This window comes from Pungitius pungitius, chromosome 21 (assembly GCF_949316345.1).
Source record: "Pungitius pungitius chromosome 21, fPunPun2.1, whole genome shotgun sequence".
Taxonomy (NCBI): Eukaryota; Metazoa; Chordata; class Actinopteri; order Perciformes; family Gasterosteidae; genus Pungitius; species Pungitius pungitius.
Genome location: NC_084920.1, coordinates 12,765,845 through 12,789,860, shown reverse-complemented (window position 1 = coordinate 12,789,860; position 24,016 = coordinate 12,765,845). Strand labels below are relative to the sequence as shown.

Genomic DNA, 24,016 nt, shown 5'->3' with positions numbered 1-24,016 from the left:
CCAATGGGTCGGTATTTATCATGTCTTGAACAGTTCTCATTAAAAAGTAAAATAATATTGACTTATTATTCATGAATAAGTAGACATTGAGTTAGATTCAACAAAAGTTGACTAAAGTATTTGTTGTGCTAATGACAGGTATGAGCTCTGCTGACATGTTTGCGCAGGAACCTTGAGTTTTGCATTGAGGTTTGCTTCCCACCATTTAAACTCTAGACTCCTCTGCAATAGGGGCATTATTAACAGTCCCCGTCATTAGTAATAACGTAAACCTTGAATGTGATTTTGTTATATTACATTACAACGTATTATACAATAGCTATTTGTGGATCCTTGGCTTTATATGTATTCCAAGTAACATCTTGCTCAGTTAAGGAAAATAGAAAACAACCAAACCTAGTCATGTTTTTTGGCTGACATGCTGTTCCATCTCTAGTCAGTAAATTATTCATAGCTGTGGGGACTCAATCACAGGGTATGAAATCTGGCTTTACTCCATTGCAAATACGCATAACCAGTTTGGATTTCACATGTGTCTCTATAAAGTGTATTTGGTCTGAAAGCCAGTCATCTACATCTACAAAAGCAATTAACCAACTCTAGACCAAACTGAGATCTGTGTAAATTTCTCCCATTTTTCTCACTCCTGCATGTGAAAGCTCTCAAATATCAAAACAACATTTTTTTGAGAGGGTGTAAAGGGATACATAATGTATCAGGTAGGCAAACCTTGCAGCTTGTCTCCTGCTGGTCCAAGTGTTAACTCAATAATGTGTAACAGCTTGGTTTCTACTTTTACACTTGTATCCTTCCATTGGCCAGAATTGAATCCATAGCATGATCAAATTGGACTAGGACGACAGTAGGGGCCTCAGTGTTCTGAGAAAACACAGTTTTACAAATATTTAAGCATAATAATATGAAATAGCGGCATGTAAAGAAATTCAAATATGTAAAGATTAAATATATCAGTAACTTCTCTCATATATGAATTAACTTGAAATATAATCGTATTTGTGGGTTACTAGATAAAAAAATACACCATCCAACCTCATGGTAATAAAGAATATTTCCACCTGTACAACCGTGTCAAAAAATTAAAATATCACCTGCAAGTCACGTTTGTTTTCTTCACTTCCACAAAATAATTTCCTTTTGTTTAGTTTTGCAAATCAAACCACTGTATACACACTCTATAACATTGCCCTTAACTCACACTAGCGTCAGCATTGCCCGGCTGCTGAGAACGCACAAAAGTCAAAATCTTTGTTATGTAAGAAGCTGATCTTTCTCCTCATGCCACGGGAAGTTCTGAGAGTGACAATTAAATGCAGACGTGAAGGCGATTGGTTCGGCCCGTGGTTTAAACCAGCAGTTTGGTGCTGGTCCACTTGCATTGAAATGCAAATACCGAAGTGGGTTCGATGGGCATCTTGTCTTCCAGTTGTGTGTGATGAGAAGGAGGTCGATGTCTACTTGTGTTTGGGTTCCTCTAAAAAGCATCTAGATTTTCTTTTCTTTCTCTTCCAGCACATCTCAGCCACATCTATCAGGGGAAACACAGAAGAGGCTATTAATAGTGTGGTCGTAAATCCTCAAAACACACACCTACACATCAACATCCCAACTGCTTACAGAGCATGTAACCACATGTAAAAATAGCAAAGAAGGTAGTTATCAGTTCTTACATGCATTCACAAAGGTCAGCTATTTTTGTAATTTTTGGAACAGACTCAGAGACACACACACACACACACACACACACACACACGTACGAACACACACACACACACACACACACACAGCTTTCCATTTTCAATCATTATTGCCTGATTTAAAGAGCTTAGTTAACAAGATTTCTTGGCAGTATCACATTAAATGTGAACATTGCCGCGGTGTCTTTGATTTTATTGCCATCATTATGTCACCGTCGCACCAAAACACAGTTTATAATCATAAATCATGTTTTACAGCTTTAGAGGAACTAGGTCTATCTGGGATGAAGTCTGTCTACATCATTTTTGTGTCATTGAGTTTCTTCAAGTCGCATGGAAGTAGGTCGGCTGCAGATTCATTCACTCGCTAAGGTCTCATTTCAGGACTCAGGATATGTCATGCAAATAGGTCCTTGTTTTCCCAGCAGCTATTATTGCTTCAATTTGTGGGCTGAATAAAATCCAAATGCAATAAATGAAACCTCAGGTGTATGATTTGGTTTGCGAAGTGCAGTTCTATGAAGTAATTAATTAATTCAGAAGTTGTTGTTTGTTTTTTCAAATTATTCATAATCTTGATCATCAGGGAATAATCAATGCCATGTCATTTGAATAACACTTTTAAGATCCTGATTTTTTTAACATTGCTCATTGATTTGGTACACTAAGTACAAATGAGATGGCAAATGCAGCTGTATTGTGAGTGGTACTTTACAATCCTTACTTTTTTTAATACCCATTTCAACAATGTCTCTATATCCTCCTTCTTTAGTTGAATAAAGATGCCTATTAAGCAGTTTTTAACTCACAAATTTACCATCTTTGACAAGCCTTTTCCAAAAGAAACACCCTTATCTGGCATACTGAACAATGTCAATACATATTAATATGTTTTAAGTACAATATGTTCTGGGAGACTACAAAATGTTAACTAAGCTCAGAGCTAAGACCCTCTAGTAAAAACTGATTCATGAAAATGAAATTTGCCGTTCCAAGGGGGTTATGTACTGGAGTATTTCCCGGCTGGGAGTGAGGTAGCCAGCAGATATTCCAGAATGTTAGTGCTAGAAGTAGAGAAACGGATGTGTTAAGGGAACTAGATTAAGCTGCCACTCAGTCTTCTTGTTGTCACTTCCTCACAGCCCACCACTGCTTTTATGTGAGCGACACATCAACAACCAAAGATTTCCGCCAGTCAGTTGACAATTTTTCAAGCCCAAAAGCTTTTGTGTCTACAGTACCAGTCAAAAGTTGACTCATTGAATGAGAAAATGTGTCCAAACTTTTGACTGGTACTCTATGCGTAATGCCAACTGTTGTAATGTGGCATGTTTCAATGCAAATCAGCTAACTAACAAAAGACAAATTATTTTCTATGTTTTTTAACAGGGTTTACGTTAAGAATGTGACATGATGGTTGCACCAAATGAACGTTTTTACTTTAGGTAGTATAATTCACTTTTTGGGAATCATGATTGTCCAAAAAATCGTGTCCATCAAGTAGATTTTTAGCATCTGGCATAGCTTAAAATTCTTCATCTTGGAAAATTCTGAAACATATTTTATATGTGAGATGTCCGATTGTTTTTACCAGAACAACTAGACCCCACACAAGCGACGGCATCTTTTACTGTAACGTGTTGCTGATAGCATGGGGACCATAGCAACACTTTCAACTGACATAAGGTGTCTCACTGTGTACGTGTAGAAGTGTGGGCTGGCTTGAGCAGAGGCTGTTGTGATGTGGAAAGAGTGACTCTCTCGTCACTCTTTCCACATCCAATTCACAGGCCTCTTTCACTGGAACATCAAGCATCCCTCTACCCTGTAAATGTGGAGGCTGTCTTTAAATCATAGCCAGTACACAGCAACACACAAAAAAAGTACTTTGTACTTTGTGCCTCTTTCCCAACACCAATTATATATTTCTCTTTAACTAGCATGAACGGTTGCAATAGGATGTGCAGTTTCTATGTTTGAATGGCAGGATTACTTTCTAATCTGATGCGGAAATGATTTGTGCCAAACCTGAAAACCTTTGAGGACAAGTTTTGGATCCATCTCATTGATGATTAATGAGGAGGATGGTCTCCGCACAAAATGAATTAATTATTGCTTAATACATTTCCCTTTTAATTAGTTTCTTTTAGTTTTTTTTTGTTTTGATGATTTCAAATTGGGACGTAGGACTGAGATTTTGACAGCCATAGAGTTCAACCTGCTCAACTCCACCTTAGGGTCGAGCCGGCCACACACTCACACACAAACACACAAACACATACTGACGGAGAATATTGATTTTTCCGTTTTGTCACACAGCATCAGACTTTGTGCATGTCACGCCTCGGCAGGGTACCAAATTCACATCACGTAGGCTTGTAGGTAGAAGTAGAAGCCTACCTTCTTCTGTCAATATAAGCCAAGCCACATCACGGCCCACTTGCAGATTAGCCAAGGCATCCTGACCAAAAGCTCATCAGAGACCATGAATAATAGTATAATATCAATATGATAAGGAAGTAAGGCTGATGTTTTCTGTAACAGTTCTGAGAGCTTCTGTCAACCATTTACATGGTTGTTCACCGATACGAATTCAAGAAGACAACGTCGGCCTCTGTAAGCCGTATTTATTAAAGGAGCAAAGCAGGAATGCAAATTAGCAAGAAAAACAAGTAACAACCTAGTGTGCGTTATTTGGGTGGACTCGAGGAGACCGCTTATCTTATTTTTCCGTTCTTTTGTTACAGTTACTTAATGTCCAACCGCAATCTTTTTTTCCCAAACCTTGCTACGGGTATTTTTTTGCCGTTATAAGTTTTTGTCTTTATATCCACAAACTTTAGCTTCACTTCACCACATATCGATTAGATTGGCCTGTTCAGTGGAGATAAGCACTGATTACAGCCGTTCAGTCGGCTGATAACTTTCCTATCAGGGGAGTGAAAGCATTTATTGTTATGTATTTCCCAAATTCTGGAACAAATTAATTATATTTGGATGAAAAATGTCTTGAGAGGTGGAGAGAGTGAAATCTTGTGCGTATGGGAGTGTGTTTGGGCCTGGGTGTTAGAAAGTTTCTCGGTTGAAAGTTTGTGTTCCAGTTCTTGCAGCCGGAGGTCTCCTTTGTCAGTGTCCCTCACTTCTCAGGCAGGACATTCAGACTTGGCTTGTCCCACCTGGCTTGACACACTGGTGGGTTCTTATCTTCGGCTTGCAGCCCTGCAGGCCTGTTTATACAGACCTGCAGGCCTTTTCACACAATTACAGCAATGCACACAGACCACTAATACTGACACTACGTCAATATTGAATTCACACACACGCGGCTCTGTTCACACATGCGTGCTTAAACTCAGAATGTTTTTTTTTTTAATGACTTTCATTGATATTATACTGTATGTAGATATATTAAAATCATCCGGTGCATAAATTACTATCCGCTATACCACATAGCTGGTGCAAGCCAAATAATTCCAGTCAAAGCATTGAACCAGCAGTTCCCTTAAATCTAGACACTGATTGGCTTTTTGTGGTTAAGCATTCAGAGGAACTATCATTAACCAATTATGGAATGACTTCTGTATTAAAACATTGTGAGTTTGTGTGGCTGCTTTGTCACACTAATTGCTCTTCCGTTGAATTCCTGAAGAAGTCAACTGCACTTGGCATTGCCACAATGAACCAAAGATGTTGCCAAATTACCATTAACTGAAAATTCTAAGGGACAAAAAAACCCCACTGGTTCACCACCACCAGTGTCTGGACTGCAGGGGTATTCGGCCGGAGCAGAACTGGCGCCAAATCAACAAAGAAAGAATTTCAATGTTATATAAATGAAATAAAGTTATTGTCAATTTCGGGGGTTCCCACTTAATTGAATTGTAATGTCTTCGTGCAGTCCCATGTGCTTGTTTGAGGTTGCCAGGTGCTCTCATGGGACTCCATGTCTCACACTAGAGGGCCGTTATAATGTCTCTTCCATGAGCCTGAACAGTTCCCATTAAAGAAGTATATCATAGGAACCCTTTTGACAGTATAGCTGGCGGTTCGTTCTGTTGTAGAACAAAAAGGTCGTTGGAGAAACTTCCTTTCAAAAGTGATACCAAGAGGATTGTTCCACTCAGGGAATGTCAAAGAGAAGCCCTCGACGTCGTCAACAGGGACATCTCTCTGATCCTGTCGCATGTTGAAATGTGACATCATCAAACAATGCCGCAGCAAAAGGGAATCTCATTGGAGATCCGCCCGTATGAATTCAAAACATTCCTAGACTTTGTTTTTGCGTTTATGATTTATGAGTCCCTGAGCGCAAGAGTCAGAGTCAAATAAAGTTTGCAGACACTAGCTTAATAATTGATAGACCTTATTATTTTAGCTTAAACAAACTGTACATATTTTATTATTATTATAATATTATGTTTATGATATTAAAAACGGAAATTAAAACAGCAGGAAACACACGTGTCTTTTTGTGAAGATTTAATGTTGGAACGTGACATAATAAGAAGTAGCGTTGAATAGCCACAAATATAAAAGACTAGAATGTCAGCAACACGACCTAGAAATGTCAGTAATATCTAGCTTAAACGAGCTAAATTAAGGTTAGCTTTTATTATACCAACCCAAACAAGTAGGAGAACTAAAACACACTAATGAGCTTTATTTACATGGGGGAACTGAGAGGGGAAAAGATTCTCTGTGTATAAATAAACAACCCCATTCACATTACCCATTTTGTGTTTGCACCTGATCATTTTCATTTGTTCAGAGCTGGATTGGCATTGGATTTAGGAAATGATTCACTGTAAACTAGTCTTCATAAAAAAATATATACTTAAATATAATGATTTACTTCTACGTTGTATCTTGGAGTGTACTATTTTAATGGTGCCATTGGAACACATATTGTTTATTACAGGCAGCTCTCAGTCTCACTTACACTTATTCAACCCTCTTGCCTACCACCCTCCCACATCAGCCTTGTCCTCCGTGTTCCCCAACACCTCACACCCAAAAGTCACGCAGTAGGCAATGAAGATTATGCCTTCCCTTTCAAGTATGGGATAGAATATCAATCTTGACCTCTCAGTAACCTTGTTTGAAAGCAGGGGAGCATTTAAAAGATTAGCAGTACTGCTTTCACCTCGCCAAAGGTCTACCAAACTGTGAAACAATTCACAGTATGTCGTGACTGCATGTAGTGCCTGAATTCCCAGGCAAGCTAAGGGTAGCATGAACATGAACAAGGAGCCGAGATTCACTTTTCTCTTGGTTTGCTTGAAAACGTTATGTCTTTTGTCTTCTCCATTTACTTCTTTTTCCACACGTGTTGAAGTGTTCTCTACTTCCTTTATAACAATTGAATTTCAGGAGTTCAGACATTTGGCTTTGTTGGTTCTCCTTCCTCTCTTCCCCCTCTTTGCTCTATCGCACAATCTTCCACGTGTGTGTGCATGTCAATTTCATAGTTCTCTCCTTGGCTATTCGTGTCAAGGTGAAAGCGTATAGCATAGCATGGATATCTTTACATCACCGTGTCGCATTACACACCAAACGTCAAAAGGGGCTGAGAGTGCAAGGCACACACTTTAGAAACCTTGATCGCCTTTCAGACCAAGACAATTCATTTCCCAGGAATTGCACTTTGATTATTTTTTCGTTTTATTACACAGCCAGCAGTGGCAACCCAATCATGTTGCAAATATTGTAGTTTTGACTGTAGTCTTTTGTTTCTCTGTTGTTTTTGATTCTCCTTGCACCATGATTATTGGGAGGCAGATGGACCCGCTGCAGCAGATGTACCCAAAGCTACATCTGCATCTGTCTATTGACAGGATTACCGTACAATTATTTTTGTTTTCTGTGAAGAAAATCCTGGCCAGATTTCAATATGAAACAGTATTGCGAGCGTGGACTCAATCTGTTTGTTGGCGTTTCATTTTGACTGGCCACGCTGTAATCGGTTTTGAGATGTGGACAATTACTGAAGAGTGCTTGAGAAACATTCTCTGATGACACAAATGTTTTGTACAACAATGACTCTGAATTATCCTCAATTATATTTTGTGAAATTACACTCTGCTCTTATCTCTAGGATTTTCAATAATGCATTTGCAATGACCAATTCTCCTTTTTTCGCAGGTCTCATTTCATGTTTGTGTCAGTAGGGTTGATGCCTTTGACGGATGAAAGTTGCATTGCCAGCATTTGAACATTTTCCATTAGACTACTCTATCCTCTGAAAGCTTAACATGAATAAAGCATAACTTGGTTTGGAAGGTAAGCGGCACTTTCAGGATGCAATGAAATAGATCCCCTATCCCATAGTTTGGACTAAAGGAGCTCTTCCCTGTAAATTCACATATGGGGTTTAGATCAAGACTGCAACCAACTTATTCTCAGTGTGATCAGATATATGTCATTTGTGGTGAGTACAAAAATGTGTGTAAACACAAATGAAGTGAGATGTGACTAGTTGCTGCGGAGAATATTTGAATGTTTGTTCAGTGTAGTTATGATTGGGATCACGTCTTATCCAGAGCATTGAAAAGGATGTGTAGAAATTCCATCACACTGCAGGGGATCCTGCTCCCTCGCCGGAGGGGAAAAGATACAGCAAAAGTCTGAATCGGTAACCAAAAGGAAATGCCTTCTCGTTCCTCATTGTTAATCCATTAGACGCAGAGCTCACTCCTTTAGATTGTGATCAATTGCTGCTACGTGCCTTGCTGTAAAGCCTCACAAGCTATTGCATGTGTTTGTCTACCTCTTTCTCTGTCAGTCTAGGACGTTGTATTTCATGTATATTGATAAGACACCTCTCATTGTAGCCCTCATGCTTTTACTTTTGGGATTAGTCTTCCTATCAGCTTGCGCCTTTCGTTAATTCTTTGTGTCTTTCTCTTAATTGTAACAAAAGAACGTTTTTTGTTCACACACTTCAGATCCTTACAAAACATCTTTGCTGGCATGGTAATGGTAATTATGTAAATAACCTTTCCAAGGACTCTCTGTCATACAAGAAAATACCTGCCCTCTATTTCTGAGTTATCTGCTAGGGACATTTCAACTAACAGCACAATTAAATCTGTGGGTATCTGCATGCATGCATGTACAAAGAGGTTTGTATTCTTAAATAATATCAGGTCTTTCTGCAGGTGACCTTGCTCTTTTCTTAAATAGCACAAAGTATGCTCCACACTGATAACTTTCCCACTGTGTCGTCGGATGGATTTAATGCTCATTGCCAAGAACTTTCCAGCCTACCAAGGAAGATAGAGGTTATTCAGGGGATTAAAACAATGTATACATGTACATGTCAATACAAGCTTGACTCTCAGTAGCGGCTAAAATATTCAGGCAGTCATTGACCCTGTGTCGGGCCCTAATCCACTTGTGTAAATCACATGTCCACAGGATTCTTGATGCCCGGCCACGGACTGCCCCAGCACATTCTTTCAAATATGTACCTGAATTTACTTGGGATGATTGACGGATGACACTGATTCCCACCGTTGCCTTATGAAAAGTGCAACAATGCAAGCGATTATTGCTGCTCACATGCATTTCATGCTAATGACATCCACTTTTTTAAGAAATTAACTTTTGGATAAACATTGGTTACAGCTCAACAAAGGAGGAAATAACAGCTTGCAAATAAAAGTTTCATTTTGTGAAATTAACTATTTCTTATTCATTGATGTACATTCACTTGATTGATTTGAATGAATTATTTCCAGGTAATTCAATTTCCCAGATCAGCCGCCAAAATGATGAATACTGAGCAGTGTACCGGATTTAATCAAACTGCAGCTTTGTAATTAAGTTCATGTTCATCTCTTTGATGGGAATGAAACATTTTGGCTCAGTTCTACTACTATTCTCTTCAGATCGTCATCTATTTCAGAGGACCATGGTCATGCACACCTGCACAAATGCACTGTAGCCTTATGTCTTTGTCACAACTGTATTGATTCAAATCTCTGGAAGAGAGAGGTAGTGACATTAATCATTAACATACCAAGTTAATAAAAGATAAAGGCCTGATTTCATTGAACTCAGCATCTTTGAAGTAGACTGTGCAGATGAAGAATTGCTCTATGCCTCGGAGACCTGGTGTCTGATGCCTGCAGAGGAAAAAGAAGCTGTCCTGAAAGCAGCTTGGTTATGCCACTAGATCAATGCAAAGGCACTGAGGATGACTTTGAGAATACCACTGGATAGAGATTGCCTGTGACACACACCTGTGGCGCAGTACAACGTGTACTCTTGACTCCCTTATTCTCTCTACGATCAAAGTTGTATGGGAAGTGGTGACACAGCCTATTGTTATACCATCAGATAGCTGTCAAAAGCTGCAGGGAGTTTGGAACTCACAAAAGTTTTTGAAGCTACTTTTCCTTGCTCGGGTTGTTGACTGTGCCAGCAGTTTTTTTTTAAACTTTATCCCTCATCATTTAACTCATGATATCCGGAATTTGAAAAAAAAAGTAATAAAAAGAAGAAAAGCAAGTTTACTTGTACTTTGATTTAGAAAGTGAAAAAAAGATGCGTGGTGTAGAAAGATGCCTGGTGTAGAAATAATCATCAAAGAAGGAGAGCAAGGACTGAATGAATGAAAGGTGTTAAGGCTGTGCTGAATGGATGACGGGAAGTGGAAAAGCTCCCGATTGCTTGAGAGAAGCTATTTCTGGTCGCTCTCAAGGTAAACCTGCTGTCAGGGTCTTTCAATCACTTCGAGAGCAGTGTAGTTTTGAACGGTTCGGATGAAACACCGGTCATTTCAAATGTACATGAATGAGCAGCTGGGCGCTTTTCCTGTTTGTTTATTGTGTTTTGGCTCGGTGTTAAAGAAATCCCTGCGGGGAGCTCGGAAAAGTTCCTTGATGTCTGCCCCTCCTTCACTGATTGCGATCGGATTTTAATAAGCCCTGCATCTGGCCACCATATCCAACCCCCCCCCCCCACCTACCCTTCTCGCTCCTACTGCATGCTTATCTCCCAAAAGGCTCGGTCCACTGCATGCATCTGGTCCCATCATGTCAAGCTGCTTTGATTCGCAACTTATTTTCTTAATCTATTGATCTAGGCCAGTTGAAGACTGACAGAAGGTTTATGACATTTCATCACCCCTGGGTTGAAAACAAGAATATTCCAGTGCAAATGCCAAATCTGCACGGCCGTAACTGAGATGCAAAACGCTGCACGCTAACATGATTATCGATATGCAAAGTTTATGACACGCATGCTTTCAGTCTGATTTCAAGTAATCCACAGTGCCAGGAAATTATTGCCGTAATCAGGCTGTGTAAAGACTTTTAATCTCTAAAGGACTTGAACTAGGACCCCGCTGTCATTGCAGGCATAGGTGTAAAGGATGTTCTTGAAATGTCCTTTCAACTATGGCACACATTCTGTGTTGAATGTTATTCCTTCTCCGTCACTTGATGCTGTTTGGCTTCTCATAAAGCGGCAGAAATTCCTGAAAGTGGATAATAAGGTATTACAATATGCTACACACTGTATATTTTGACTCCTTTAAATTCTCGGATTGCAGAGCTCTTGCAAATCAAGCCATTCCCCATTAGTGCTCTGGCTGGTTGATGTAATTCACAGTTGGCTTTTCATCAAAAAGAAATCCAAAAGTTGCAACCTCAGTTAACTGAAGTTTATTTGAAGAGAAATAAACTGGGGCTACTGGGATGAAGGGTTTTTTCACCGACCCTTATCTTCAGAGTCAATAACATTTGCCTTTGATTTTGTATAATTAAACTTTGTAGTTCAGGCCAACTTAAACTAGAAATCCCAAGTGGAAACCAGACAAAATCCCATGGTTGTTTGTGTAATTCAATAAAAAATCTCAAGCTGTCTGTGAAGATTACATGTCACTAGACTGGAATGCTCAAAAAACGTATTGGAGGACTCAGTCTGACTTGTTTCTCACAGAGTCAGATCCATGCATGGAAATGTTTCTGGTCCTAGAGACACACGAGTGATGTGCTTAAATAGCCTTTTCTCAACTTGTTAAAGCTTCTGACATCCCTACTCCGCCTGTGTTGTGTTTTTTTGGACAATCTTCCTGTTTGTTTAGACCCTTTCATTTTACCTGTAATAAGACATTTTTAGGACACCCCATTTTAAACAAGATGATTAAAGGCCAGACGTAGTCACGGGGGCTTCTTAAGTTGTTTAGCACATTTGTGTTTATTAGATTGACTCTTCTTCAACAACAGGAAGGAGATGACTTGGGGAGCAGATGTAAACCAGGTGTCTTTGTGCCGACACCTACCCTGTACTCCTGCCTTTTATAAGCAGTACAGATCCTGCAGTCTTGGCCTTGCATCTTTTTAGGGCCGAGCTACTCTGAGTTTCTTTACTTCAGCACCCTAGAAGTCACTCTGTAATGTTAAGTAATTTCATAGTTATAGTTTTTCTTCTATCATGATTAAGAAAATTGTTCAAGGTTGTACTGGAAATAGATGAAAATATCTTAACTTGGACACATTTTAATGAAAAAAATTGAGATTAAGTAAGCAAAATGTCTTGTTGACGTGAAAGTTTCTCACCCTTGAGGGAATGAGTTTAAATAGTTATTCATTGTTCAATTTTTTTTCCAACCGCACTAAAATTTCAAAGATTGAGTGCATTTGGGATTTTTGATTTGCAGGCATAGGTGTGTGCGTGTGCGTATATGTGTGACAATACGAGGCACTTACTCTTGGCCTGTAAAGCCTTGTATTTGTATTTGAGAAAGTCATAAATGCAATCGCAAATAATTGTCGCAACTCAATTAGTCTCTGAGAAGCTTCAACGTTAGATTCTGATGGACACTAAGCATGAATATATCCATTAGTATTGATCATCCGGATAAAAACCTTGTGGAAAAATGTCTCTTAGGTTTTGTGTATGTGTTGTGTGAGGCTCAAAGGTCCGTGTGAGGAGCTGCAGTGTGCCAACATCGTTTGTCCAGATTGGCTCAAACCCAACTGTCAGTCAGCTAATGTGGAAAGCACCTGATGAAAGAAGCACCTGTGAAAGAAGAAGAGTGTGCTTGAGTGTTCCTCATTATTCCAAAACAAGCTTAGATTGTTTCAGCCGTCTCTGGACAAAAGCATGACTTAAGACCCAGCGCTTTTCTGCCATGTTGTGCAGTGCTTAGACTTCCAAAGATACAAGTTGGATGTTTTTGGGGAAATCATCTGTATTTTAAGCCAAACTGTCTTGTTTTCTAAATTCAAGCATGTTTTATTTGCCTTAATATAACAAAGCAGGTATCTAATAATAATATTATATACATTGTATAATTGAGTTATGGACCTTCCCCCCTCACCCTGTGTGACCCCCACGTCACCACTGTGGATTCCTTCCGTTTCCTGGGCTCCATCATCACCCAGGACCTTAAGTGGGAGCTGAACATCAGCTCCATCACCAAAAAGGCTCAGCAGAGAATGTTCTTCCTGAGACAGCTGAAGATATTCAACCTGCCAAAGACACAGCCATCATCCATCCTCTCCATCCATCCTCTGCTCCTCTATCACCTTGTGGTACGCTGCAGCCACAGCCAAGGACAAGGGCAGGCTGCAGCGTGTCAACTGCTCTGCCGAGAGGGTGATCGGCTACAATCTGCCATCTCTCCAAGACTTGTTCACTTCTAGAACTCTGAAGCGAGCTAGAAAGATTGTTGCCGACCCCTCTCACTCCAGATAAAACCTGTTTGTGCCCCTTCCATCCGGCAGGAGGCTGAGGTCCATCAGGACTAAGACCTTCCGCCACACTAACAGTCTCTTCCCGTTGACAGTCGGGCTCCTCAAAAGAGCCCGGGTTCCCCACTGACTGACTCTTCACTCTCTACATGTACACTTTTGTTCCGCCTCTAACAAATAGCCAACACATTTCTTAAAAAAAAAAGTTTAAATACATCCAGCATTAAAATACTTCGGCATACATGAAAATACCACTGGGTAACTAATTGCTGTGCTCATTAAAGTGGTTACCGGTGGTAATGACAACCCCACCAATGCAGCGTCGGGACGGCATGACTGAGGAAGCATATTACCTATCTGCTGGTTCTCCCTCCGGTTACGACTGTAAGCCCTGTCAGCAGTGTTCCCGTTGTTAGCATCATTCATGCTGTTAGCACCACCGTCCTGTTGAGAACGAGCTGCACAGGCAAACCCGGCTGTATGGGTTGTAGCCGCTGCGGTAGTTTTCCATTCACAGAATGCATTTAATCAGAGAATGCAAACGTGATATATTCTAAATTTTCGCCACGTTTCTGCATTAGATGGTTTTGTGAGAGCTGAGCTGTAGCTGAGCTGAGCTGCATGTTTTGAAACTGCTTATTTGATGAAAATTGTACTTTCTTGTTACTTGTTCTTCTGAGTTTGTATCTCTACGTGGAAATGCACTCATTGTAAGTCGCTTTGGATAAAAGCCTCAGCTAAATGACATGACATGTAATGTAATGTAATGTAAACCCTGCATCTTCTGCCAAAATCACACAAACATTCCCATTACAAAAACTGGCCGGGAGTACGACAAGAAAAGGATAAGGGGGGAACAGCATCAAATGTAAGTTGTCAGAGGTTTTTAGCACAGTAGACATGCGCTAACATGGTTATATGCAGGACTGATTTTTAATGCCCCCTACCAGACTGCAATGCTAAATTGTGCACAGATGCCCAACACCTTTGTCAAGGGTCAGAGGGTGAGTTTTTACAAGCATGTGTGCCGCACAGGATCTGACGACTATAAACACACACAGCTGTCCTGGGCCAGTCCCAAAATTCAACACACACACACACACACACACACAGAGGCATATCACTAATTCCATTAAATCCAAAGCAGTGTTCTCTTTTGTTTCATCACTTAAAAGTCTTAAACAATGTAAAGCAAATATGGCTTTTATTTCTTTTACTGGCAATCAAATTCCATCTATCTGCCTCATCCTAATCTCTCATTCCCTTCATTTTGGCTTAATAAAAGTCAATAAATAATTTTAAAACAATAATAAAACCAAAAAACAATTTTATTTGAATTAATTTTAACAGTCTGTGAAAGACTGAACACATAAAGTGTCTGTGGCCCGAACCTACAATTTCAACCTCTTTTGGAAGGTTTCTGTAAACACAACTCTAGCAAAACAATGCATAATAGTGCAAGTAGCAACATCGGTCCTGCGGTTCTCCAAATAAGTTCAGAGTTCATATTAATGAGTCAAATCAAAGTGAGGAGGAACTATTCTACACAAGAGAAAGAAATCTACACAGAAAGGTACAAGAGAGTGCAACAAATGTTAAACATACAATTGAGCCATTGAGTTTCTCAATAGCTCATTTATTCTATAAGCGAATTTGGTAAAGTGTCCCTCAGCTGGCCTTTCCGTGCACCATTTTCAAGCAGTCACCGAAAGTCAGCAGAGCGCTGGAGGAAGAGAGAGGTAGCTGCTGCGGTCCAGTGATGAAATAAATGAGTAAAAAGATTGTGGAAGAGTAGAAAAAGACACCTTTTTTGCCTCGTTTTATATATTTGTATTAGTCAGCTAAACATACATCTATCACGAATAGAAACCTTTTTTCCTTTTCTTTGCAGAGAAATAGCAAATTATATGTTTTTCATCCTTACAGAATGCAGTTGTATCTTTGTTATCGTCACCTCGGGTCATTTATTTACAGTCTAATAGAGTATTTAATAAAATTAATCCAAACTCTAAATTGGATTTATGTGTCCTTGTTTTTCCCAAATCTCCTGCACCATAACAGCAAATCAGAGGATTATTCAGCTGATGGTTGTCATCTTGCAATACCTGTAAAATCCTACTATTTCTCCAGGGCACATAAACGGATTGAATGTCATGAGAATTAAAATCTCATACTTTTTATTGATGAATCAAAACTGCAGTATAATCCCCTCCCCCATTGTTGATTGAAATGAAACCAAATTAGGCCACAGGCGGGTATATTTGCATATGTGTCACTCAACAGTTATGCTAAATATTTAGTTCACATGTGACATATGTAATTTCAGAAAATCCAGTGTTGGCAAATTGCATTAGATTAGGTTAATCCGTTATTGTCTATTACTTAACAATAAAGGTATGTTAATACATTATAAGTGAGCTCTGTTGCCCAGTACTGTTTTATTATATGTGCCTTTAAAGGGGCTCAAAATGAAATTACTGAGTTGTACCCGTTTTGCGTTTTACCATTAAACCCCTTGGACATGATCTACCACCCTCTGTCCGGTTTTCTTTGTTACCCTTTGAGCCGGTAGTAACAGTAGGTGTGAGCAAATAGTCAGAAAATGTTGCTTTAGAAGCCCCCTGACCATTGACAGCAACCTTAACTTTTACCAAATGTTTAACTAAAAAATGAAATAAAAAAATGACCATTGTAAATTGTACCTTGTTCTGAATGTTGCCGTCTTTGATTGAGATATATTATGGAGATATTATTTTGGTCTCACTTAGGATTTTTACGTCAGTCACGTAAAACCAGGGGCTGTGAGCCCAACTGAAAAAAACAGAAAGTAACACAACTCCTTTTAAACATTATGAAAGACTGTGGATACCAACAGGTCTTTGGATAAGGACAAATATTTAAATCAGTCCTCCATTAACTTCAATGTTTTTTTAATTCAATGACAGAATTGGTGAGGAGATCGGAGAAATTCTCTCTAGTGTGTGTCACCCTGTGTGCATGCGCACAAAAGTATCCATTTTCTACTGCATTGTCAATTTGGAAAAAGATGAACTCCTCTGAGTATTCTAATGTGAAAAAAAATCAGTTTATATGTTATATAACACACAAAAACCTTCACATTTTGAGAATCACCTGATACAAATCACTAACAGGGTATCAAGCCCTATAAAACCTAGAGATACCAGGCTGAAAACACATCTAAAGTAATACGCCCAATGTGTGGACTAACACACACAGGGAAGGTTTTACTTAGATAGAGTGAACATAAACTTCACTAGGAGAGGCATTTGTGCAAATATAAAAACAAAAACAACCTTTCAATTACAAGGGAGACTACCCTAATACATAACCTTCTCTGTCCTCTATTTTATTCTAAATGTGACCATCATTTACTAAAAAACTCCAAATTAGTGGTTGAGACCATGAATTATTGTTTACAATGTTTACTTTTCCATGCGAGAACAAGGGTCATTTTCTCATAATCTACTATACTACTATATATCAGACTTCTTTAGAAAAGAAGTTTAAAGGAAATGAACCTGATTGCAAGAATGAATGTCTACGGTACTTTAAACATAGGCTTCTCTTTTCAAAGAAAGCTGTTGCCTCCTGGTTGCAAGTTAGTGGACAATGTGTGCCTCTAGTGTATCCATTCCCCTGTTCTGCACCATGATTCAGTCCTCCAGCTTCCCCTGCACTAGGTGTTTGCGACCAACATCCAAAACCCATTCATTGCTTTTGAAGAACTCATCCATAAAAATGAAAACGTAATTTTTGTTCAGCAGGAAGGTGGGTGTCGAAAAAAAATATAATATCCCGAAAGATATTGGATTGATATTGCACACAAAAACCATCAATACATTAAACCAGGAGACAAAATTTGACCAAAATATAAAATGTTTCTGTGACAGTCTGAGTCCCTACAGATTTGAGGAAAATTATATATTTAGGAATTTTTGGACAGAAATTTTGTTTTTTCTTTGCTGTTTATACCATCATTGTTCTCTAGGGATCGTGAAATATATCTGCATTGCTAAATTTCATGAGAAAATAAATATTTATATGGTCTCTAACGTAGCTGTATATATTACTAATTTTATTGAAGCAAAGGTATACCTGAAAATACAGATACCGGACTGCAAACATCTCCAATGGATTAACTTTAGCTTCACGGGTTAAGGACAGCCATTTTCACAACTGTGATTCCCTGTCCCAGAGCTTCTATCTGGACAAACCTATACTGATGCTGTGATTATCTAGTTTTCCAAAAAATGTGCGAGCATTCACTTACTTGACACGCTAGCTTTTTCTATAATATTGATATGGATTAACAATACTTAATTATGTGCCAAGATAAGATATTTATTTAGTTACTATTTCAAGAAAGAAAAAGAAAAAAATACATTTTCACATGCATTTTTGTTTTTTCTTGCACATATTAATTTTTTGCCAAATGTAAATTACATGCAGAAAAATCCAAATTTTTCGAGATGTAAATCTCACCATTAATTCTAATTAACTACAACTAAGTGCATTTCAAATTGGGATCGTGACCTTTTTTCATCCCTGTCACCGGTGGCGATTCTGGGGGATGGCCACCCGTGTGGCCACCCCAGATCTGATAGGTAGTTGGTCAAGTTCGTCAACACAAGAAACAAGAGAAATGCTGTCAATCAATCGATGACAGCTGAACAACTGATTTAGGGTCAGTTTTACATTTTTAACTAACACAGTAATGTCGTACTGAGGCTGTGAGAGCTGATTTCTGTTCAGCGGACGTTTGGCCATGCAGGTCACGTGACCCACGAGATGATTGGGCTGCACCTGCCGCTGCTCCGTGAAACACGAGGACGGTCACAGTTTACTACAGCGACGATACAACAACGATAAAAACGCCGGAATCTGTCGACTGAGAGGTATGGTCATTTAATGTTTAGTTATATCGTTGTTCCCTCTGAATGTGTAGGAAAACTTTATCTAGCACTAAGTAGCAGCTAAAAGTCGAACTACACTGCACTAGCTGGCTAGCTTAGCAGCCTGCAAAACAAGTTTAGCGTTGAACGTTAGCATTTTATTTTTTTTAAATTATTAGGATACCGCTATGAAATATGAAACGCTGTTTTCTGGACTGAAGAGTGAACGTGTTTGTTTGCAGATGTGTGTTCAATAGAGCTAACAGTGTCTGAAATATAGTGTGACAGTCTAGATTTAAGTAGCCATAGCCCTCCCGGTAAGCAGTACCGCATGTGAGCGCAGCTTCTCAGCTCTTAAACTCATCAAGACCCATTTGCGCACAACAATGACAGATGACAGACTTAGCAACCTGGGTGTTCTCCGCATTGAGGCTAGAAGAGCAAAGTCACTTGACATGGACAAATTTATTAAACTTTTGCTAGCAATCACCAAAACAGGCAAATTCATCTGATAAGATGGATGAACCCAGAGTTTGTCTAATGGTCTTGTTTTTGTGTTGTTAAGGTTTGCTTGGTTTATGTTACAACTGTTTATGTACAATTTTCACAAGTTACATTATGAAGAAGCACCTTAACCCTTTAGTTATGTTTGGTCTGGTGGCATTGCATTGGACTTTAAGTCTTGTCTTGTGGTCTTCGCCCTACGTGAAAGCATTTTGTAGCAGCAGAATGAGCAAAAGCAAGAACTAGCTACCTCTATTGCACGTTGTTACTATTATTAGAATCCTCTATTGTTCATGAGAGTTTAAAGGTTTACATTACATTACTTCATAGTATATACTTTGTTTGGAGTTAAGATTTGTTTGGTTTTTGTTACAATTGTTTATATATATATGCAACGGATAGTATATAGGTTCTGTTAAATTGCTGCTTAAATGGGGACAGCGCCGTCTACCATGGCCACCCCACACTAGCTTTGTGTCCCATCTTGGCCACCCCAGTAAAAATGTTCTGGATACGCCACTGCCTGTCACCCACTATATAATTCAGACTATGAGTAAGTGGACATTTTAAGTGTGTTACTGTGTAATAAATGGTCCAATCACATTAGTATTGTAGGGTGGCAACATACTCCCAAAACAAAATCAGGAATAATCAAGATTTGTTGATATTTTAAGTTAAACCAAATCAAATGCTTTTTTTCAGTTAGAGGAAAAGTTTTGTCTTGTGTTGATATCTATGTGAATTTGATTAAATCAGGCTTCCTGCTGCTCCAGGCAGAGACATTTCTCAGAAAACTATTTGAAAAAAATGTTTTTCCAGCTCACCCATTTCCATACATAAACATCAAGAGAACCTGCCTGTCAAATGAGCACATGTTCACACTGCAAACCAGGTTTACAGATTGCCAGAATTCAAAGCCATCTGTAACTAAATAACCCATCAGAAGTCCTTCATCTAAGAAAAAAAATCCAACAAAGTCGCCAAGTCTCAATCATCCACTGGCTCTCAGGCTGTTTATGCATAATTATTGGTAGGGAGGTAGAAATAACTGCAGTGCTCAGCTGTGTTTAGGGAAAAGATTGCATTACTTTTGTTTTTGTTGTCTTTGTCAGAAATATGCTCCTACCTTACAAACTGCTGTTATGTGCTCGCAGAGAAGCTGTGTGCGTGAGCATAAAGCTCTCCGTACACTGTTGACTGCTGGAAGATGGCGACCTGCGCGGTGAACGCTGAAAGCGACTCCTCCGGTTGAAGTAGCTACCAGCTGACCATGACCGCTTGTTCTTCCTCAGGTACTCCTTGTAGTTCTTGGTGAGCAGCGTGTACAGAAAGGGGTTGATGCAGCTGTTAGAATACGTCAGACACGTTGTCAGGTAGTTGATGTTGCGTTTGGCTCTATTTGACAGGGGCAGTGATGGCTGGAACTGACCCAGCAGCTGCCAGATCCAGAAGGGCAGGAAGCATGCCCAGAACAGGAGTACAATGGTGAAGATGAGGTACAGCACCTTTAGCAAAATAAGAGTTGAAACAATAATGAGAATCAGTAAGGTACCAGATAGTGATGCCGAATGCTTTGATTACCTGTTGATTATCAACACATGAAAAAACTCAAAACATTTGATTATTGGCTGAAATATAACATATTGCAAACACTACTGTCATAATAGTAACATAAAGTAGACAGAACCATGGAAATCAAGAATGGGATATCAAACATGTTGCCCCTTGTCAAAACAAGAAATGCACTGTTACTGTTACTTATGTAGCAAAAAGCAGCATATTTATTAGTCAGTCTACAGTCTACATTGGTCCAAGGTTAAGGTTAACACATTTTTTGAAAGGCTTTTTAATTGAAGAAAATTTCCGTATTCACCATGTCATTAAATGAACTGATATGACAAAATGAACCATCGTTGCTATCAAGCAAATTAGAACGTGTTTTGTCGCCGCATAAATTACTAGCAAATGGCCAATGAAAAACCTGCTGCAAAAGAGGATTGATAACAGAATGCTCAAATTAGTTAGCCTACAGAAACATACTTTAAAAGAATATCCATCCTTTAAAACTACAATCGTTATGGTAAACTCTGCCACTAATCAAGTCTTGTCAGAGCAGAAGCCGAAGCAAATCTTAAAAAAGCCAGACCACAAAATAGTTTAATGGAAGAATCGTCAAATTGCTGTGATTTGAGGAGGTTTGTCATATATGGCTAAACAATTGTATGCAAATGTAAACCGCAAATTGTTGAAGATGAGTAGTAAAGCCCAAAAAGTTCTATTAGAAAAAAAGCTTGAGTGAAGTAGAAAGAATACACTGTTACTTACTTTTTGATTGGGTAGTTTCTTTGTCTGTTTGAACGTCTCAGTCTGTGAAATCCAATAAGTGCGTGCAAGCTGGATGTAGAGATAGCCGATGATCAGTCCAGGAGCGACAATGCTAGTGCAAAACAAGAAGGAGATGTAAACCTTGTAGGAGAGTGGCGACAATGTGGGCTGACACATAGCCTTCTTTCCCACTGTCATCAGCTGAATGCTCACAATCATTGGCAGGGTAAGGATTAGAGATGCAACCCAGACCAGCACTGCAATGGCCTTCCGGTAACTTTTGGACCGCTTCACTGTGTCGAGTGGCTTGAGGACAGCAAAGTAACGCTCGGTGCTCATGATTGTCAGGGTGAAGATACTAGCGTGCATGGTCAGGAAGTCCATGCTGATCAAAATCCGACACCCTGCATCTCCAAAGTACCAGCCTTTCAGGAAATGTGTGCAGACTACAAAGGGTATGGTGAGAAGATACAGCAGATCTGCCAAAGCTAGGTTTATGATGTAGATGTACATGGAGGCTGCAGTCCTCATGGAGTGGCACATGACAACCAGGGTGTAGATGTTCCCTGAAACTCCAACGAAGCACATGAGGGAGAGGATGGTTCCGATGGTAAAGGTTGCGGCTGTGTACTCATGCGTGCTCAGTGGTGTTTCGGTGGCGTTGGCTCCTCTTTCCACAAAGACTCCCATTGGCTCCATGGACACCGTGGTCATATCTTGATGCGTAGGGACAAAACATGAGAAGGACGAGGGTTGAAAATCTACATTTGTAAATCAACTGCTGTTGTCTTATTTGTCATTAGATTAGTTTGGAAAATAAATAAGGAAATATATATTGTGAGAATGTAGAATTTCATTCAGAATCTTCTTTAATATTAGATAAGTAATTAGGGAAGGCTTTATTGAGCTTGATGGCTCATGTTAGCTTAATTTGCAAAATCCTACTACTTGCATTTTGTAGAGGTGGGAGTCTACCATGACTAACCTAACAATACTGGGAAACATGAAATCCCTCATTTGACTTGGATAAAGAGAGCAACTCTTAAAATAGCCTTGAGCTTATTACATTCCATTTTTATTTACAGCAATATGAAACATCCCAGAAGACTGATGAGGATGAGGAAATGCATCCTCACAAAATTAGGCATCTCTTGTAATAGACTCACCAAAGAGTATGTTTATTAAAAAAAGAAAAGATACCAAATGTATTCTAGTTAATGCAACTGTTAAAAGAAAACATATATTTTGCAGAGACCTCTTTGCCTTTATTTGATACCAAAATGTAACAATTCAGACAGATATAATTGAAAAAGTGTCCTTTCTATGCGACTTCTCCCAAAAGCGCCAGGGACAGAGACGACACGGTTGGTTTTGCATTTAAGTCCTAACTGATTAGCCTGCCCGAAGGGCTCAAGAGACCTGGGGCGTGCATCGAAATAAAATCCAGCCATGTAAGTGAATTTTAATCTGGAATCTTAGAATCTGGTGTCTTACCTGGGAGTGCCTCGCAGGACAGAAGAGTTTAACAATCAGCTGTGCGTCCATCAGCCATGCTGTCTCACTCCTCCAAAGTTTGCACTTGCAAAAAATGTCACACTCTAAAGTAGATTCTTCAGAGTTGTTGAGAAGTGAAAAAAGCAGGTAGAACAAAAGGAAAATGAAAAATCTATATCCAGCAGTACAGAGGGGGTAGAATCATTTCAATGAGTCATCCACTACAATAACAAAAATCCCTCCATTGTTGACTAGTCACTGAGCAAAAAAAAAACATCCAAAGTATCTGGATTCAAAAGAAGACTACAAAAGTTATTTTCCCTCTACACCTTGGGAGCACCCAAACACTGGCGACTGTTACATCGGCAGCGGATACATTTAATACAGAAGACAAGATGTGAAACCCCCCCAAAAAAAGAAAAAAAGGAGAACATCAATGAAATGATGAATAATCAGAAGGGAGGATCACATTAAGCTACAACTGGTTATGAAGAATCCACCCCGTGTGCTGAACGAGTGAGCAAGATAGTGCGGTGTGCCAGAGGTATAGAGTATGCAAGAGAGAGGGGAGAGAGAGAGAGAGAGAGAGAGAGAGAGAGAAAGAGAGAAAGAGAGAAAGAGAGGCAGGAGCGCTTTGCCAGTGAGGCGCTCTTGCTCAGAAGCCCAAAGTGGGAGGGAGAAGACAGAGAGAACGGGCAAGAGAGGTATGCGGGAAATGCATTCTGCTCTCTCTCTAACCTCTGTGCCTTCTATTTCCACGCAGCAGTGTGTGTGCTACAAAGTGATATGCAACACTACGACTTGAGACACATTACGCACCTGTAGAGGAAAAATGTTTTTATATTGTCCTACATATACTCACGTCATTATAATTTCTAGGGGGTTATTTAAGTAGGGATATGGCTGTAGATATGCAAATAATGTTTTATAATTCGACAGAGAGAGAGAGGGCGAGCTAGAAGGAAGCCCACAGTCAGTCTATGCCAGACATGCAAGGTTGTACAGATATGGAGACATAAGAGTCTTTGCCACACTAAGGATTGCAAAACATCAGGAAGAGTGTAGGGACACTAGCAGTGGGGCAAAGGTCTCATGAGTGTGTATGTAGGGGCTAGAAGACAGAAGGGTGGGGGTCGCAGCGAGATATGGTCAACTGACCAGAATGAGCCAGCAAGGCTAGCATCAACATACTAGACAAGGGGGGTAGTGGCTAGTGAAGGACCAGAGGTAGACTAGTAGGAAAACATCAGGGAGATAGTTACACAGTTAGTATAGAGGTGGAGGGTTTCTTATTAACAAAGAAGAAAAAAACATTCAACCACATTCCTAATTTTAACTGGACAGTGCCAGCATCAATGTCATT

At 39.5% G+C, this 24,016-nt stretch overlaps 1 protein-coding gene across 1 annotated transcript; it reads right to left on the bottom strand.

The window, feature by feature from the left end:
* Positions 1 to 903: 903 nt before the first annotated feature.
* LOC119213350 (urotensin-2 receptor) lies at positions 904 to 23,364 on the bottom strand. Its single transcript, XM_037464591.2, has 4 exons — positions 22,654 to 23,364; positions 21,160 to 21,875; positions 19,961 to 20,339; positions 904 to 1,546 (listed from the first exon to the last, which is right to left on the bottom strand). Exons 2-3 carry the CDS (start codon positions 21,871 to 21,873, stop codon positions 19,962 to 19,964), a joined length of 1,092 nt encoding a protein of 363 aa, XP_037320488.1. The 5' UTR covers positions 21,874 to 21,875; positions 22,654 to 23,364; the 3' UTR covers positions 904 to 1,546; position 19,961.
* Positions 23,365 to 24,016: the final 652 nt, after the last annotated feature.

Bases quoted from the DNA above. Each gene is read 5' to 3' on its own strand.
- LOC119213350 (XM_037464591.2), bottom strand. From the start codon at position 21,873: ATGACCACGGTGTCCATGGAGCCAATGGGAGTCTTTGTGGAAAGAGGA. The intron at 20,340-21,159 runs GTAAGTAACAGT...ATTTTGCTAAAG, and splicing joins AGAAACTACCCAATCAAAAA to GTGCTGTACCTCATCTTCAC.